At 41.7% G+C, this 19,430-nt stretch overlaps 2 protein-coding genes across 5 annotated transcripts in view; both read right to left on the reverse strand.

Moving 5' to 3' along the window:
* Positions 1-2,213: 2,213 nt before the first annotated feature.
* On the reverse strand, positions 2,214-11,505 carry parp3 (poly (ADP-ribose) polymerase family, member 3). Of its 2 annotated transcripts, XM_083770575.1 has the most exons (11): positions 11,367-11,505; positions 10,829-11,059; positions 9,260-9,385; positions 8,985-9,164; positions 7,959-8,097; positions 5,897-6,123; positions 5,632-5,790; positions 5,398-5,484; positions 5,124-5,301; positions 4,364-4,507; positions 2,214-3,714 (listed from the first exon to the last, which is right to left on the reverse strand). In XM_083770575.1, the coding sequence occupies exons 2-11, from the start codon at positions 11,021-11,023 to the stop codon at positions 3,545-3,547; spliced, it is 1,605 nt and encodes a 534-aa protein (XP_083626701.1). In that variant the 5' UTR covers positions 11,024-11,059; positions 11,367-11,505; the 3' UTR covers positions 2,214-3,544. The 2 variants fall into 2 exon arrangements, with proteins under 2 accessions (XP_083626701.1, XP_083626700.1); XM_083770574.1 differs by lacking the exon at positions 11,367-11,505 and having other exon boundaries at positions 10,829-11,296.
* Positions 11,506-15,285: 3,780 nt separating this feature from the next.
* Positions 15,286-19,430, reverse strand: part of grm2a (glutamate receptor, metabotropic 2a) — a gene marked incomplete at its 3' end in the record, with an annotated part of 44,000 nt that continues 39,855 nt past the window's right edge. Inside the window, exons 5-6 of one of the 3 annotated variants that reach the window (XM_083772142.1) lie at positions 19,136-19,313; positions 15,286-15,385 (exon numbers count right to left, since the gene is read on the reverse strand). In XM_083772142.1, the coding sequence (XP_083628268.1) occupies positions 15,315-15,385; positions 19,136-19,313 (249 nt within the window). Of the gene's footprint in view, positions 15,386-19,114; positions 19,314-19,430 lie in introns of all 3 variants that reach the window. The other 2 variants (XM_083772144.1, XM_083772143.1) reach the window with 2 other exon arrangements.

The raw sequence follows: 19,430 nt of genomic DNA on the forward strand, positions 1-19,430 counted from the left end.
GCTCAATATTTCATGTCAAGGACCCCAAAAATTATATGTAATTGGCCTCTGACCCCCATCTAAAAATATGTTGTTCCAGGGACCTCCCCAGAAGCAAAGATTTGAGTTAAAAACTTTCGCTCTGAAATAATAAATAATAGATTCAAACATTTGCGCCACATTTTCATGATTTTTCTAAAATAGCAGACCCAAGAGCTTGTAGATCTGCTATTTTTCAATAGCTAAAGTATAACATAATGCTTGAAACACCAACAGGAGTTCCCGCCCAGAATGTATTAAAGGATAATAATCTGTTAATGATTCACTGTGTCGGTGAATAACTCATCATCACCACCACCACCACCAGTGAGCCAATACATAGGAAATACATAGCCCTCCAAGCAGAACCCAATGGTACTGAAGTTTGTGAAATTTTTGACGACACAGACCATGGGGTCCTGTTGCAGCAGTATCCTGCCACCTGGTACGCGGACATAATAAAACATAAACACTGTGTTTACGGCGTGTCTGCGCTCTTTGATGACTTTGTTTTCGTGTGAGGGCTTCTGAATCTGTGAACTATAAGTACCTATACATGCCGCTGCGAATATCTCCTGTGGCGCGGAAGCCGTTAAGTATTTTTAATCTTTGTTCGACCGATTTGGTCGCTTTGATTCTTCTCTTCCTTCCTTGTTCATTGACACCTCATTGTACCGCCTATCTGGCTAGCTAGTGGCGCTATAGCTATGACAGAGCAGATCAGAGGCAGGGACGTAGCCGCACAAGCCAACCGCACACCGGGAGGCGGTACAATAAACGGTAAACAAACAAAAATAAATAAAGCGACCAAATCGGTCAAACAAAGATTAAAAATACTTAACGGCTTCCGCGCCACAGGAGATATTCGCAGCGGTTTGTATAGGTACTTATAGTTCACGATTTCAGAAGCCCTCAAAGGAAAACAGGCCGTCAAACGGCGCAGATACGATGTTAGTGAGCATATTTATGTCCGCATTCCAAAATTCCCATACGAAAATATAGTTATGAACAGGGACCCTACAATAAAGCGACATCAAAATTTCAGAAAAGCTTTATGGAGGGTTCCGAGAGGGGCTAAGGAAATACATAGAAATAGGATAGGTTTGACTTTCAAATTAGCAGAGGTCACACAGTGGTTACTCTTACTCCAACACGCTCAAGGGGTTCCAATGTGTATTACTAGTAATTGTCATATACTTGAGAGAATTAGGTGTATGTGTATAGTACAGTATGTAGTTAGGTAGTAGAGAGATAGTATTCATTGATTGATTAACCCATTTTGGTGTTACCATTATGTCATGCTTTAGCTATTGGAAAAAATAGCAGATCTACAAGCTCGTAGGTCTGCTATTTTTGAAAAATCGAAGAATGACTGAAACATAGCTTTTTCAGAAAACTGTCAGGATGTAGAAGACATTTTTAGAATCTGATCTCAGGTCAAAATGGGTTAAATACTTTATTACATTTCTGCGTAATAATATATTCAATCAATCAATATTACTACTCTACTTATCCCTAAACTTATTTGCCATTTTCTTACCATTTTGAAAATAATTTTAAAATAGTTTAACTACATCTACACATTGTGTAGATGTACACATCTTGTAGATCAGCAATTTGAACTATATATTTTTTAATAGTAAAAAATGGCAAATAAGTTTAGGGATAAGGGCTAAGGGGTGGCGCAAGATATATAATATATATAATAGCCCAATATACTAAACCTAATTTACAGTTTCAAGTACATGAGTGAAATTGGATCAAAAAAGTTGAAAAAACAGGCTTGATTAACTCAGGTTATGAACAGACATTGTTCAGTTTGAGTACGTTAAAGCAATCTGGTACACCTGCTATGCATCCCATGTCTATCATGCATTAGAAACATACTTATTATAATGCACTATTACTGTATCTGCTTAAGACACTATAAATGGTATTTTATAGTGCAATACAAAAAAAAGACAAACATGGGATACAGTGTTAATAGTGTTACCAAAAGTCATATATAAGATAATGTATACCACTTTAGAGTGCACCTGATATTTTTGTGGACTCGGGAAATGTACCAAATCTAGTTTTGATATTAGTGCCACCATATAACACATTATTATGGAATAACTTAACATTTCAATAATATAGCATTATAGCCAAATCTTCAAACAAGTCCACTCTAGAAGAATAAACACAGTTCCATCAAGATAGAGAACAACTTTATGTATTGATACCATAATAGATTATAATGGGTTCAAGTAATGCGCAAAAGGCAGATACATTTACAGTACATTCAAAAGGATTGTTACTCATTAGTGCCACCCCGTGTTCAATTGTGGAATTTATCCGGAAGGTACTGGACCACACAGTGCTGCCAGGGTATTCACTGCTTCTCTACATCAGTGCTTTTTTTTGCAATTATAACAAATAGTGCTCTTCCTACTTCCTCTTAAAACACAAATGTACACTTTGTTGTGTAAGCTTCATTACTTCAACGACGACACATCTTTATGCCATAGCCTACATATACACACACCTGGAAAATCACCAATAGAGCAAATCAATTCGAAGCGCATTTGCAAATATGCAAATTTAAACCCTGCCTGGCAGAATTTGCATCGGTACTACCGCCCTAGTCGATATTATGTAAAAGGCTTTGGGGGGAGAAGCATTCTGAAGATGCTAATAGTGCAAAAGGTGCTGGATAAAATCTTTAAACTGTGGGGAAACCATCTCACTGGCAACCAACCATGCATACAAACAAACAACAGGTATGTAGTTGCATAAAGTTAAAGTATAAAAGGTAATGCCGTTAACTGTTGGCTACATTGTCCATTTTCATTCGAAGGGTAAAGAAAAAAAACCCATATACATACAGTTCAGTATATGTACCCACACACAGAACAGTATTTAAACAGTGCAAAAGCTAAAGGCACCAGAGAAACAATGATAAACTTTGGAAACAGTGACACAGTAGAGGCATAATAAGCCCAGCCATAACTGTAAGAGTATAAAAACAACCATGAATGGACCCTCTGCATAACTGTAGTTCCCTTCTTTCCAGATCTGGGTCAGTTACGGTTTTACTAATCTGCAGTTAAAATCTGTCAGTTACGGTTTTACTAATCTGCAGTAGTTAAGGAACCGCAACGGAGGGGCTGCATCTTAAGCTATAACTTGAGCCACGAGAAACACCAATTCGAGCAAGTTGCTGGGTCGAAAGTAACGTTGCGAAGTTGGCTTGAGCCAACTGCGCCCTGGTCTGAGTTACGACCCGATAGGTAGAGAACAGTAAAACCCCCCCCCCCCCACTACAATGAACACACCCCACTGACGGCCCGTCAGGCAGTCATCACCCAATCACAAGCCTGCGGCGCTCCTTACAGCCCCTCCCTTTCGTGGCGCAGTCCCTTCTCTTCGTGGTGCAGATAGTGGTGTCACTCGCGTCTGGAAAATGTAACTACAGTTATGCACAGAGCCTATTGTATGGCAAAGGAGGAACTGCTCATTTTGTCATATTCCTAAGAACTAACTACTACATCTTCAGCTGGAGTAGGTAGCGCATACGGCACTGGCTCTCTCTGTAAACGAGGTACTCGCTGTTGCTGAAGGAGCTTCCGGAGTACTGGGGCTCGTCCAGCGGCTTGCCCTGAGGCACGGCCACCTTCTTGCCGTCCAGAGTGAGGAAGGTGTCCTCGGAGGGGGCTGAAAAATACACGTTTCCACACATAACGTAAATGTTTTATTTCCCTCTGCCATGTCTGTTATTTTCCCTACATTAGGACATCTCAAGCTCACTTAAGAGCATAGCATGGCTACAATAAGAAGTTTTAAGAACTACAACAACAGCTAATAAAACTTGTTAACCAAGAAAACAACTGCTACTGGTGTTATCATTACTTGCAGTTTAATACATTGTGAGCATTTATTAACCCCACGAGAACCCCTTTGGCTATTGAAAAATAGCAGATCTACAAGCTCATAGTGCCGCGCTACGAGCATGTAGATCTGCTATTTTTGAAAATCGTGAAAATGTGTGCAATTCTTTCACAGCGAACGTTTTTAACTCAAATCTTTGCTTCTGGGGGGTCCCTGGAACAACATATTTTCAGATGGGGGGTCGACGGCCAATTACATATATTTTTGGGAGTCCTTGACATGAAAATGTTTTGAGAACGACTGACATAGAAACATGCGTTTTTCAGAAAACTGTCAGGATTTAAAAGGCATTTGTAGAATCGTCCTCAGGTGTAAATGGGTTAAGCACAAATTTAACTGTTGACTACATTGTTAATTAATTAAATGGACAAAATGTGGACAAAGGTTTGTGTGAAGAACGCTGTACTGTCTGTACCTGGTTCCACTCTTCCTCTCGCCACCACACTGTCGTAGCCGTCGGGTGCTTTCTTCAGGCTGTGATCATCTCGGGTGATGCTGTATTCTTTACCAAGCGCCACCTCATTCAGAAACATCACTCCAGTGTTCTGAGACGTACGCACTGCAAAAAAGAAAATAGATTAATTTCATCCCAACGCAGGGAAGCTGGAAGTACCCTCACTAAAAACGCCGGGACAACGCTCCACACGTGCCAAACTCTTCTCCCTTCTGGCTCCAAAACTGTGGAATGCACTTCCCATTGCAGTCAGAACTGCAGCATCACTCCCAATCTTCCGCCGTAGTCTGAAAACCCACCTTTTCAGACTCCATCATGGCCCATAGCCCTTACCCCACCCCCTTAGATAGCATTTCTGTAGACTTAGATAGCATTTGATACAGACTTATAGTATGTTATGTAGACTGCACTATAATTGCATTATATGTAGTCATAGCACGTCATAGTACGTATATGTATAGCATAGTATAGTATATATATATGTATAGTTTATATGTATAGTTTCATTATATAGATATTCCACTGTTACGTTCTTAGCTTACGCATGTTTCATGATAAATGTTTTTATGTGATGTATTCCCATGCTTTTTTGTTCTTGCTTAATGTAAGTCACTCTGGATTAAGAGCGCCTGCCAAATGCCTAAATTGTAAAATTGTACGAACCAGCCTCGGTTTTACAATTTCCATCACCATCCATCACCAACCATTCAATAATACTCACCATAAGCGGCTGACTTGGCGTTTTCAGAAGCAAAGTAGATTCCGGAGCCCACGCGCCCACCGGAGTGTGGCATGATCCGCAGGCCGCTCTTCAGAATGGCTGCCACCACCGCTATGTTGGTGCCGTGCCACAGCAGGCGGCGGTTCTCCAGGCCGTCGTTCTCTCTGAACCGCTCTGCCTGGAAATACACAGGAAAAGGATGTGCAAAGTCAGAGAAGACAAGTCATTTGCATTGATATTTAACACAGGATTCTCACTACATAATGGTTTCTACCTCACTAGCTCTATCCATTTCCCAGACGTTGACGATTTTTGGAGCCTGGTGTTCACATGCAGTTGCCTTCAAGTACGTGTTGATGATCTTTAAACAAAAAACACAAAAAGAAAGGCGAGAAGAACACAAAAATAATGGGCGTTAATTAAAAATACTGTCAATAGACGACATCTTTCACGATGCATACATTCGCTTCATGGTACTTCATAGTGCCATATCACTTGACAACAGTACCTGGAACTCCTTTGTATCCTTGCCCAGTACAGTAAGCTTGCATTTCAACGAGTTGTAGTCTTGGTCCAGAGGGTGAGGCACGGTCTCCACCATCTCCTCCTCAGCCTTTAATTCCGTCTCAGACTTCAGTGTCTGGGCGAGCTCAATGTCAGCCAACACCTGCAGGAGGCATGCGGATTGAGAAATTAACTTCAGTGCTGAATTTATCAGCTAAGGGTACATGGCATGCTACCATTGAAGACAAAGTGTGTGCACAAAACATTACCATGAGCATCTCTTTCTTGCACTCCACAATCTCTTTTGTGTCGATGGTTGGTGGTCTGCTCCGGCCAAAGTTGTGTGGGACAGTGGTAAAGAACTTGGATGAAAGTTCTTGCAGTAGATTGACTCCACGTTTTTTTTTGTTCAGGGCCGCCTCAATCTCCTCCAGGACCTCAAAGCCTTTTGCAATCTGTGTCTTACTCAGCTTACCCAATGGCATCTTCTTTATGTCTGACACGCACACAGAAAGACATCCCGATATTAAAACCAACTTCTTTTAACCCATTTCTTTCACCCAGTGTCAATTATCTAATGTAATCCTGGGCTCTACACTCCCTCCGTCAACCTGAGGGAGAGCAACGGACTGACCTCATGCTTCATAAAACCAACTTCTGAATTAAATAACTGGACATGGCAAATATTTAAAGAATGGCAACCCCCCCCCCCCAACATTATTTCCTCCATTAACAAGTTCTTTCTTTTTTGTTCAGAAGTCTTTAAGTAATCATGTTTACAAGGTGAATTGGTTAGGGTTAGAGACCGGCTATCTTCTATGGAGCGTCGCAGTCCCGCCCCCTCGACAGACCCGGAAAAGAAATCGCCGTTCATTTTCCTCATAGGCATTTCTTAAAGTATTTATTTAAAGACGGTTACGCCGCGGACAAAGCCAACTCGGATCGTGACAAATCATGACAATGAACACAATATTTTGGGCCGATCAAATCATTAGAAAGAAGAAAATAAAGGCAGGAGACAACACTATTTGTTTTGTTTTTCTTCTTATAAATTATTTGATCGGCCAAAACATTGTGTTCATTGTCATGATTTGTCACGATCCGAGTTGGCTTTGTCCGCGGCGTAACCGTCTTTAAATAAATACTTTAAGAAATGCCTATGGGAAAAATGCATTGGGTTTCATTTCCTGGGCCACTCGTTGTTCTGAAAGGGGGAGGGACTGCGACGCTCTATTGGGTGTAGAAGGAAAAAATCACACCCGTGTGAACTGAGTGGTGCAACTCCCCTCTCTCCACACCCCCCCCCCCCTCCATCTCTCTCTCTCTCATTAGCAGGCAACAGTACAGCACTATCTCTCTCTCTGTTTCTGGCACAACAGCGCCCCTACTGGTACTAATAGTCATACTCGTGCTCATTAACGTCACATACATAGGTGAACAACACGGACATTGCTGTTCCTTGGAGTGGTTGCACCACTCAAAAAGCAGGGTTAGGGTTAGAGAAAAATCTTCTATTGATTGTAGAAGGAAAATAGGAAGGTTAGGATTAGTTACATTTTTGCCTCTATTAATGAAAATCGAAAAAACTAACTACCAGTAGTATTTTGATTTTTAAGAAAAGAAAATATATATAAACAAGCCAAAAGGTTAAAACATTTTACAATACGATGGCCTGTGTATGAGTAAACTTTACCCTCGCCGTGGGTTGATAATTGACAGCCTGGAATCTACACTGGTTGAGCCTCAAAGTCAACAAGGGTAGGGTAAGTGACTATTATAGTAGCTTGCTTCTACATATGACCCTTTTAAATGCAAATAGGCATTACCAGTCCAACAGGTACTAATATTGGACTTGCATAACAGGGAGTATATGAACATGGCATGGATCCATGAATGACCCTGAAGGGGTGGGGCTAGCCACGGGACAATGGTGGTTAGCAGGTGGATTAACCCATTTTGGGCGGGAACCCCTTTTGGTGTTAGCATTATGTTATGCTTTAACTATTTAAAAATAGCAGATCTACAAGCTCATGAGCTTGTAGGTCTGCTATTTTTGAAAAATCGTGAAAATGTGGCACAAATCTTTGAATATATCTTTCAGAGCGAACGTTTTTAACTCAAATCTTTGCTTCTGGGGGGTCCCTGGAACAACATATTTTCCGATGGGGGTCGGCGGCCAAATACATATATTTTTGGGGGTCCTTGACCTGAAACTGTTTGAGAACCACTGACATAAAAACATGAGGTTTTTCCAGATAACTGTCAGCATTTAGAAGACATTTGTAGAATCGTTCCCAGGTCTAAATGGATTAAGAGACAAGACACACCCACCTAAGTTCATACACTCCATTGCTTCTTTAAACATGTCATTGCTGAAGATGAGCTTGATGAGCTTCTGTGTAGGATCGTCCAGGGTGGACGGCTGGTGGACTTTGGTGACGTTGGAAGTCTTCCCGTCAACAGCATCCACCTGCAGTATATATTATATCATCAGGGAACAGTCAGTTACTGAAATCGTGAGCCCCACCAAAGCTGGGGGCAGCCTATGGTTGATTTACGCAACAAGGTAGTGTAACAATGGGACATTTCACCAGGGCAGTGCAGAGAGCACTGAGGGGGCAGGTGCCCAAACACCCAGAAAACGGCACATGTGCACGCAGGCAGCGCGCCCTTTTTGTGGGGGTCCCTTCATGCCATTTCACAGCAGAAGTGTCTTCTGCTAATGGATGTTCCACAATAACATGACCCATGTCATTGGACAGAAAAATAAGCAATACATTTTCATTAGCATGTAAACATTAAAAATATATAATATTGATATGGGCCAAAGATGTTGGGCAGGCCATATTTTTTCTCTTTTGGGTGGCAAAGGGCGCTTTGAGGCAAAAGGGTAGTCTGGACACCATGCTGTGAAACATTGAATCATACATTGTTCCAATTGCATATCTGGATATTACATCTATAATGTAAAGTCTGTGATGGATAGATCATTTGTAGGTGATGATGTTTAAAGCGTTATTCATAGTCTGATTTATCAGTGGTGAGGTGACCACCACAACTACAACATGACGTCACGGAGCCGCGGTGAAGAGCAAACCACCGCTCTCCCCAGCCCTTCTCTCTGTTTTTACTCACCTGTGGTCACCTCACCACCAGAGCGGTGGTCACCTCACCACCAGAGCGGTGGTCATCTCACCACCGGAGCAGTGGTCACCTCAGCACCAGAGCGGTGGTCACCTCACCACCGGAGCAGTGGTCACCTCACCATCAAAAATCCAGACTATGAATAGGCCTTATGCCCTCCGTTCAGCAACCCCCCTCTTGTTCTACCGTGCCATAACCTCTCTCAAATATTACCTTAACCTCGGCATCTTGTTCTCCATCCACCTCTATCAAAGTGTACTTCCCAGCTTGAGACACGAAATTAAGACGATCCGCCCAGTTGTTCTTCGACTTCTCTTTGAACTTTTTCTCAAAGTCCTTTATTGCCTTTTCAGCATCTCCACTACTCGACAACTTGGATTGTCCCCCTTCCCCCTGAAATTAGATTTTAAAAAATTGGACATGAAAGGTCAGAGGGAGATTTTTGTTGTCATTGGTTCAATGTTTAGTATCTTGAACTGGAAACTTACCACTCTACCCCATCTGGTCCAACAATAATACTTTCCGTTTTCATGGAGAACTTGAACAATATAAAATTTGTTGTGGTTAGATCCGACGTTTGTTTGATTCAGCATGCAATCGTAGTCTTCATACACCTGCGGGACAGAAGGAGACATAATAGTGTGAGCAGGAGATGGTTCCACTAATAAGATAAGATCAAACTTTACTGATCCCTGTAGGGAAATCCAGCTGTTGTCATAGCAACAGCATCAGTGAGAATGGAACACGTGAGGTGCATCATGTAAGAGTCAAGGTGTGTGTGTGTGTGTGTGTGTGTGTGTGTGTGTGTGTGTGTGTGCTGTGTGTGTGACATAACTGGAGCACCAACTGGGTGACTGACTTCAAACTTGTCATGTTCTGTTGTGCAACTTGTGCCGAGGGGGAATTCAGTCAGTACAGCCACGGATGTCCAGATTCTACAGAATTGAATATCCAAAATATCTCTGTGTCTGTCTGTCTGTCTGTCTATGTTCATGTCCATGTATGTAGATGACCAATTGCATTGCTAGGACTATGAGTAGGCCTACTACTGCATTAAAGGTAGAGTAAGTGATATTTTTGAGTGGTGCAACCACTCCCTTACGGAGCTGTGTGTGTGTGTGTGTGTGTGTGTGTGTGTGTGTGTGTGTGTGTGTGTGTGTGTGTGTGTGTGGGTGGCTGGGTGCGTCTGAGCACAAAAACAGCATGGTTGTTTTTCACCACCTGTGCGCAACCTAACACGTACATAAACACACACGCACATATTAATTGTATGGTGATTTAGGGTGTGCCAGTACAGTACAGTACAGTAGACTAGGGTACAGTAGAGGGACCCCCACACGGTAACTCTGTCATTATCAACCAATTCGGATGCGGAGCAGCTCGCCGGAATCGGGCCGGCACCCTGGGTGCGTTCCTGTGGGTCTGGAACTCCCCACACGGAGTTGCACCACTCACTTCACACAGGTGTGATTTTTGGTTTAAAAAAAAGTGTCTGACACACATAAAAGTGTTTTTATTCTGATAGTAATCATTGCTATAGAGTGTTTGTTCAGTAACATGAGTCTCTCTGTCTCTCCAGCTCTTTAATAAACAGAAAATACATTTTTCAGGTAGGTGACAACATTTCAGCCAATCAGGAGAGAGTAGTCATTTATGAGCTTAATTTTGTATTATGTGTTCCAGTTCCAATTTTGTCTGCTCATTTATTTGTGTCATCACTTACAATTCCACTTGTTTAGTGTATGCTGACCGCCTAAAAAGCTGGGGAGAAATGTAGACTCCTGTGACTGAACAAACACTCTATAGCAATGAGTATTAATATCACACTATAGAGCTAATTTAACACTTATTTTAACCAAAGAAAATCACTTAAGTACTCTGACAATCATGGATGGCATCTCTAGTCTGCGGCAGCCAGAGTTTTAACTAAAACTAAGATGGGGGAACATATTACTCCAGTTTTAGCTTCAATTGCTCTGTAAAGAACTTTGAGCTGCATTTCATGTCATGAAAGGAGCTATACAAATAAAGTTGTATTATTATTATTATTACTGTACCTCTGCATATGCTGAGATGCCACAATGCTCATCGACCTTCCTCTTGCCTTTGACCTGCTGTGGCCCTGCAGCCAGGAGGGCCTCTTTGGCCGAGGTGAAGGAATCCTTTGCCGTCTCAGCTGGCTCCTCCACCTTGACTTTGACTTTTTTCCCCCCTGCTTTAGCCGAGGAGGCAGCCCTTCTCTTTGGTGCCATGATGGTTGGTATAGTACTCCTCTCAGATATCAACACCTCCAAAACACAGTTGCTTCTTTAGTTTAGCACATCATGCTGGCTATAAGTTAACAGAAACTGAGCAACATTTCAAAGCCTACATAATTACCACGTTTAGCCAAGAAAGACTATCTCATATCATGCATGCTAGCGCTGCAGTGCTAGTACTATACTTCCTAGTGCTGACAGTCAGCTGGCCAGGCACGTTGGGGCATGCCCAGACCAGGCAGAGCAAAGCCCGTGTACAACTTTAAAGACACAGTGTGACCAAAACAAACGAAACCCTCTTCCTTTAGTAATTAGCTTAGGACACTCACTGACTCACCTTTTATAACTGGATATCTCCAGGGAGTCCAGGCAGACCGAGAAGTGAGTTTGTTTGTTGTCGTTTTGTGAGTGATTCAAAACTTAATTCACTCCGCCTGCGGCCTGAGAGAATACACACACTATTATGGTGACACAGTTCACTCAATGAGGCTGTGAGCTGTGAGTGCACTCTACCCTAGCAGAGGTGGAGCCTTCCGACGGTGTCGCGCCCACCTGTAATCGTTAAAACTCAGCACCAAAATATAGTTCAACATTGGCGTTTGGCAAACATATTGTGCGTTACCGCCACCTACTGTCTGTATACAATTGTTTCTACCATTATTATCAGTGTCTGTGTGCAAACTATAACTTCTCTATTAGTTACAGAATGAAGATGAGGAAGGGAAGATGGAGATTGTCAGATTGTCTAGTATTATAAATAATAATCATGAACTTTAGTTTTTTTTTTCAACCAAGGTTCATGTTTTAGGTTGTTATTAGAGAAAGTAAAAGATGAGTGTTATTTTTTCTTCATTTGCTGCTTTCTTTCGTTTTAGGGATTTTAGTGGTTTTTGACAGGGGGGGGGGGGGCGGGGGCATTCGAACATGGGGCTAAATACGTATTATTTTACAAAATATTATGGCGATTTATTTTTTATTATTTACTATAGTCCTAATATACACCAGGAAATCTGGCCACAGAGTATCACAGGATCTACTGAATGTGAAGGTAGCTACTGGGGGGAAGCCACACTGTGTCATGGTTCAGTCCTTTGTCCAGCTGAGACAACCAGAAAAGGTCAGGCCCTTCCTGCTGCAGACCTAGAAAAAGGTCATCCATGCTTTCATCTTCTCAGACAGAGACTTGACTACTGCAATGCACTTTATTCGGATATCAGTCGAAATACTCAAAGACTGCAACTGAATAACTGATACAAAACACAGCTGATACAAAGAAAGCAGGAAGTGAAGAAAGCAGGAAAGATCGCGAGAGAGTAGAGACCCAACTCATAACCTCAGCACCTGCTTCAAGGACCTGCCCTCGGGTAGGAGATATATGGCGCCTCTAAATTCAAGATGGCAAAGGGCAGTGCCAGTTTCATACATACACACACACAAAGGCAGATGAACTGGACTGAGCGCTGATAATGGACATGCTATGTTATGTATTGTCCTGTATGTATGCATTGACCTGAGCAAAACAAATTTCCCTTGTGGATAATAAAGACATCTAATCCAATCTAAAACTAAAACTCGTCAAATGTTGTACATACAGTACTGATTTCCTAAGCTCCTTCTTCCCTTCTCTGAGTGGTGTCATTTGTCTGGCCTCGTGTAGCCTGTATATATTTTACTACACATTAATTTAGGTCGGAACCAAATTATCTCACTCAAGTCCTCACATCATCCCTCTGCTGCTTTGACCTACATTCTATGATTACTGTCCACTCCTTGTTACTCTCTCTTAAGTCTCATTGATCTGATTACCCCACTTGTCCAGGTTATGAACCTAACTAGTTCCTATACCGCATGTGGATCACTTTTGGGTCACTGCTCTCATTCCAAACATGTATCTTTCTTCTGTATTCACATTCTGGGCTATAGACATACCATTTTCCCTTTTATTTTGTCGTCATACCCTCTCTTATTCTCCTCATTTTGAACTTCACGGCCCGACTCCATCATCCTCCTGTACCTCCATGTCACTCTCTGTGATGAGGTCATCACATTTGGGCACATTTGGGCAAGTGGCCATGGCTGAATGTAGGCCAAGGAGTGTTTTTCGTGCAAAAGTAATCATTGGATTCAGAATTGTGAAAACCCCCTAGTTTGACACGTCACATACTATTTAAAGCATTATGAAATATGATGTATGATGATGTATGATGATAAGAAATAGATGCCTCCATTGGCCGCTGCAGTTCGTCAGAGTCATGTGTGTCGACGGGAGGGCGGAACCTTTATATATGTCCATGGCAACCCCACACCTGCAATTTGATTACTTACAGTCCACTTTTCACAGTCAGTTTGCATACAGGCAGATACAGAGATCTCCATATACAGTATGGGCACAAAAGCAACACAGACAGATGGTTAAAACGGGTATTATTAGGTTCCCAAGTTGCATCGTTCCCAAGTAGGCCGACGGGCACAGGTATAGTCTATCTATAAATGCACCACACCTCTGTCTGTCAGCTGTAATACACATAACTCAACAACTGTTTGCCCCACCGTCTTCAAATTCGACACCCCCACTGTGAGTGCCGTGCCCGGTGTAGAGTTGGTCAGACCCACGGTTGTCCAGAACAATACAAAAATACCAAAATGGTACCAAAATCTGGCTAGGCCCCTGGTCTAATTATAACTGAGTGATTGATTCCTCTCAATGAGAATGTGCCTAGGGTAAAATTGAATTACCCTACTCTATATACCGTTTATGCCAATGTATGATGTCACAGTTGGGAGAAAGAGGAAATTACTTTATCAAATTCAGCTATATTACTTTATTATATAAGGCCATTGTGACAGTGACAGAGTCATATTCCTAAGTCTTTCTTATACCTACTCTCAACTGTGTCATATTGTCAGGTGAAGTTCAAGTAGGCTACGTAGACATGTACAGGTCTGGCAGCTCAGTCTGGTGTGCTGACGTCCTGCTGATGTCCTGCGCTGTTTTGACCATCCTTACAGAGCCTTGCTGTTGTAGGTGGAGCATATCTGAGTTAGTAGTTAACGTAGTCCTCTCATTAAGTTAAAAGACAAAAATAAACCTTCCATGTGGGGAGTATGAGTATTCACAACAGCCACATTGTAGCGATACAAATTTTGGCAGTATAGAGGAAGACTCTACCGGTAATTCTGACCCTGTAATCTCAAGCTCTGAAAATGTCATGACATGTACTGTAGGCTACTCAACCACTGTCACAGATCCAAGTACTGATGATTTCTTGTAGAATAAGACCACACATTGGCCAGAAGATGGCAGCGTTAGGTCACATTTGGACATATTTGGGACAGCTTTGGTGAATTTCATCCAGTATTAGCAGATGATTAATATTTGGGACTACTTCATTGTCTCTCATTGCACAAAACTAATACTAGTGTCCACTAAGATGTTTAATATTAGGAATAAGTGGTTTACTCCAGCGTCTAGCACAGGGGTTCTCAACCTGGGGGGTTGTCAAATTAGTTTGGGGGTCCCCAGATTATTTTTTATTTACTTTTTGCAACTGAATGGCTGGAAAATGGAATTTAAGAGTTTACATAGTACATGCATAAACTTTCCTTAATCTGGTTTCAGTATGTATTTATGATCATTATGATTTTCTTAATTGTATAAAGTAATAATTTAGTCATGTTACAATCCACAGCTTTCCTGATCCACAAAGGCCTTTTAAACAGTTTGAAATAACATCAGCGTGGATATTGTGGTTGAAAATCAGATTTGTATTTACTATGAGTTCCACATAGTCCACTAAGGTACTTGACAGAATAGTCAATAAGCCCGCTCATTTTAATATTAATAAAAATCACATTTTCTTTATTTACATAAATTACAAGAAAGCACAAACTGGTTCACCAAATCTACATTAAAAACATCCTGTATATATTACATTTAACAGATTTACTATAATTTACTCAATGTCGCAAGTAGAATCTTTAATAAAAAAATGGTCTAGATGGAACGTCGTTGGCATTTCTTTTCAAACTCGCTACTAGTCAAAGAAGAAAAAGAATCAGGACATTTTGTACTCACAGCACTTAGAGGACAACAACATGACCTTCTGTGTGACCTCTTTTAATAATCAGAAACACCTGATTCTGGACTAGTGATTAATTATGCAGTAGAACTCTGTTTACAATGCTTGGCAGAGGAACTGGAGAGGAACCCTTCTGATCTTCACAAGGAGGATGTGGTGGAATCCACCACTTCTACAGAGGAACTGGAGAGGAACCCTTCTGATCTTCACAAGGAGGACGTCGTGGAATCCACCACTTCTCGCCCGTTGCACACTGTCGGAACAACTGAGGCTGACGCTGCAAAAGACAAGCAAAATACAAAGATACTCAATAATACTTTTTAGGAATATACATTTTGTGTGGTGTGAGTGGAAACTGAATTCCTAATATCGGCAGTGTTAAGCCCTAAACACACCAAAGGGTCGAGACGGTTTTAGACGGTCCGCAGGCTAATTAGTGTCAATTTGGGGGTCCTTGAAAAGGTTTTGGAACCACTGACCTATTGAACATACCCACACAGTATGTGGACGTAATGTGACGATCAGTGGTGGAAAGTAACCAAGTACATTTACTTAAGTAGGCCTACTCCCTACTGTAGGTTTGTTTTTGTTTGTTTTTTAGGGGGTAGGCTATTTATACTTTACTTGAGTATTTTCTATAGGCCTACACATTTCGGCCATTTGAAAATAGCCGATCTACAAGCTCACAATGCGTCGCATTGCAATAGAGCTGCTATTTTTCAAAATAACATTTGAAAAAAAAACATGAAACAGGACATCCAATTTCTAATGTTGGTACTTGAAGTACATTTAGATACTTTTGGACTTTTATTCTTGACTTTTACTTTACTAGCAGAGTAGTTTTACTTAGTACAAAAATCACACATCATAGGCTACATCATCTCATTCTGGGGCCTGTTTCACGAAACTTGGATTAACTAATCCAGGATTTAGGCCAAAGCCAGGCTTTTTAAATCCTGATCTTTACAGCCTGGTTTATTCCGTTCCACTAAAGCCAAGCGAGGCTCAGAATTGGTGGATTTGGCGAGCCGGGATCAGCAAGCCTGGCTTAATAGACAGTCTGGCTTTTTGTCTATAGACCCCTTATGTGGATCACAGATTTACTGATCCTTCTTCTTCATGGGGTATTAAGGCAGTTTGCATCCTTAATAGTTGCATTACAGCCCCCTTCTGTATATCTCATTATTTTTACTAATCTATTCAAGACTTACTGATAGGACTTAAGCTTCTAAAATAAATACTGCTGCTGTAATTAAAGAGAGAACATACTCTCAATAGTGGATAGACTGAATGATTAACTACCCCAAAAATATAGTTTACATTTTACCACTACTATTAACTTAAAACAGAATTCTTAATATTGTAAGCATAATGACATTGTCGCATTGTGATATTTGGCCATAACCTTTGGGGAAGGGGGTTGTTGTCCAGACAGGGCCGGGTCATGGGTTCATGTAGCATGCCAAAGTTTGTGCGATTGCCATTGAGAATGCATTGGGCGTTTAAGTTAAATAACTCAGAAACTACAAAACATTTCAAAGTAAAAAGTTCCAGCATGTGTCTCCACAGTAAGCTGAATTTTACAAAGTGTGAATGGAGTTTCTAGGTGAAAGTGATTTTTTTAAGTGCCACTATCTGCCTATAAATGTCTAAAATTTGAAAGCACTATATTTCTAAAACTATGAAACATTTAAAAGATTCCTTTTCAGGCACACATGTCCACCATAGGATGAACCTAAATAGGTTTGAATGGGGTTTCTAGGTGTAAGTATGTAGGACTAGTAGTGGGTGAAACGTTACAATGGTAATATGTTGTAAAACAATGAGTAATGGTAATATTTAGTGGTTTTCACTTTTACAAAAATAAATAAATAATAATATAATATAATATAATAATTCTTCTTAACCGTGCACTTGCACGACAGCAAACCTATTCATGGGGAACATTCACCAAAAGCAGCTGATCTACAAGCTCACAAGCTGTCATGATACACTGACACGAAACAAGACAGGAACGCCCAAAAACGTCACAGCCGGTTTTTTAACAAGACAGGAACGCCCAAAAACATCACATCCGGTGTTTTACCCCGGGCAGAATTTTCTATGGCTGCCAATGCAACTTTTTCCAATCCTTAATCACATACGGCAAACACCTATGCCGATAATATCTAACTTGCGGAGGTAACGTGCCTTGTCCGCGGGCAACAGATCTTTCAACGTATGGCATTGCAAATACGTTAGATAATCGCTACTCTGCGCAATATTGTTTTGAAAATGCCGCAAATTGCATTGCAGTGAACGAGAGCAAATCACAAATCACAAATCTTACCCCGGGGGGTGGGCGGAGCCGCGGAGTCGCAGCTGACGCCCCTCCCTCCGCTCTGATGACGCGTTGTTATGTCAATGTATGTTGTGCAGCCTATATATTTTGGTTATTTGATTTTATATAGTGCTTAAATTAGTCCTTTAATGCAGACCGATACAAATAAGGCAACATAAACCCATAATAATTGAATAAATCTGGAAAACATCATTGGTTTGTGATCAGTTTGACTGCTTAATGAACAGTAAAGACATCAGGATTAGGTTAAACCTGGCTGTTAGCCTGGTCCGGAGCAGGCTAAGTCCAAAGCATTAGTTTCCATGGTAACTTATGTAGCATCACTTTCATGAAACCGAATCAAGCCTCAACATATCCAGGTTAACTGGTTAAGTTAATCTGGCAAGATCAACCAGCTTTCATGAAACCGGTTAAGCACTGATCCAGGATATATTAAGCCAGGATATGTGTTAAAGCCTGGCTTAATCTCTAATCCAGGTTTCGTGAAATAGGCCCCTGGCCAATCGCAATTTGCGTCCTCAGTGTTTGTGTTTACACAAACACTCAAAAATGGCATTCAATGGCATTCAATGTCCGTGTTGGAATAAACACTCAAATCTGCACATTCATTGTCAACGGCATTTAATGTTTGTGTTGGGACAATGACGTAAAACTGGCCATTCATTATCAATGCATGGCATTGAATGATTGTGTTAGGACAATGTTTGTGTTTACAATGCACCTGCCTCAACGCTGGACATAGGAGGGGCTAGCGCCCCTCAACGCTGGACATAGGAGGGGCTAGCGCCTCAACGCTGGACATAGGAGGGGCTAGCGCCCCTCAACGCTGGACATAGGAGGGGCTAGCGCCCCTCAAAAATGTGAGTACTTTCCCCACCACTGGTGACGATAACGTCAGGAATATGTTGTACATTGTGTTAGTCGCAGTGTTGTTTTTGGCAGCAAATTTCTATTTTAGTTTTAGACATAGTCTCTTGAATAGTTCATTTAGTTTTAGTCACATTTTAGTCACCTGGAATGTTTAGTTTTAGTCGACTAAATGTCATAAGATTTGAATGAATGAATGAATTTTGGCGGGCCTTGATGCCGTCGCAATGACTGTTTTTACACTTGCTACAAGCTCGCAACGCTGCGACGCGTTGTGAGCTTGTAGATCTGCTATTTTCAGCATGCAATCTAGTGTAAAATGACATATACTGGATCTCTTGTCCCTTAGTCCCTTCCTAGCATTTTAGTGTAGTTTTTAGCTGTTGACTAAATTGTCAATATATTTAGTCTTAGTTTTAGTCATTACAGCTTAGTTTTTATTTAGTTTCCATTTCATTTTCGTCAGTGGAAAAAGGTAGTCGACGAACATTTTTCGTAAATGGTAAATGGTAAATGGTGCATTTATATAGCGCCTTTATCCAAGGCGCTTTACATAGATTGTGCATTACATTCACCCATTCACACACACATTCATTCACCGATGGCAGCGGAAACCATGCAAGGCACCAACTAGCACATCGGGAGCAATTAGGGGTTCAGTGCCTTGCTCAAGGACACTTCGACAGTAACTCTGGGGGAGCCCGGGTTCGAACTGGCAACCTTACGGTTACCATCCAGGCACTCTACCCCTGAGCCACCACCGCCCCTCGTCTTAGTTTTAGTGGACAAAAACAACACTGGTTAGTCGGTAGGCTGTACCTTGAGAGAAACTGGAGCCGGGGGCAGTGTTGACGCTGAAGCGGGTGGCGGCCACTCGGAGTGTGCTGACGTTCTTCTGGGGCTGGAACAGGATGACGTGGACCTTGGGGGCAAAGAGGCATCCCAGCACCACAGAGCCACTCAGACTGACGGAGATACACATGGTGGTCGTCTGCACCTGGTGGTGTTATGAACAACAAGAGAGAGATGGAAAGATGACTCACTCACCTCACCCAATATAGCCTTCTGTTTGAGGGGCGCTAGCCCCTTCTATATTCAGCTATAGTGTAGATCT

Source organism: Protomyctophum parallelum (genome assembly GCF_964188405.1).
Source record: "Protomyctophum parallelum genome assembly, chromosome: 8".
Classification (NCBI taxonomy): domain Eukaryota; kingdom Metazoa; phylum Chordata; class Actinopteri; order Myctophiformes; family Myctophidae; genus Protomyctophum; species Protomyctophum parallelum.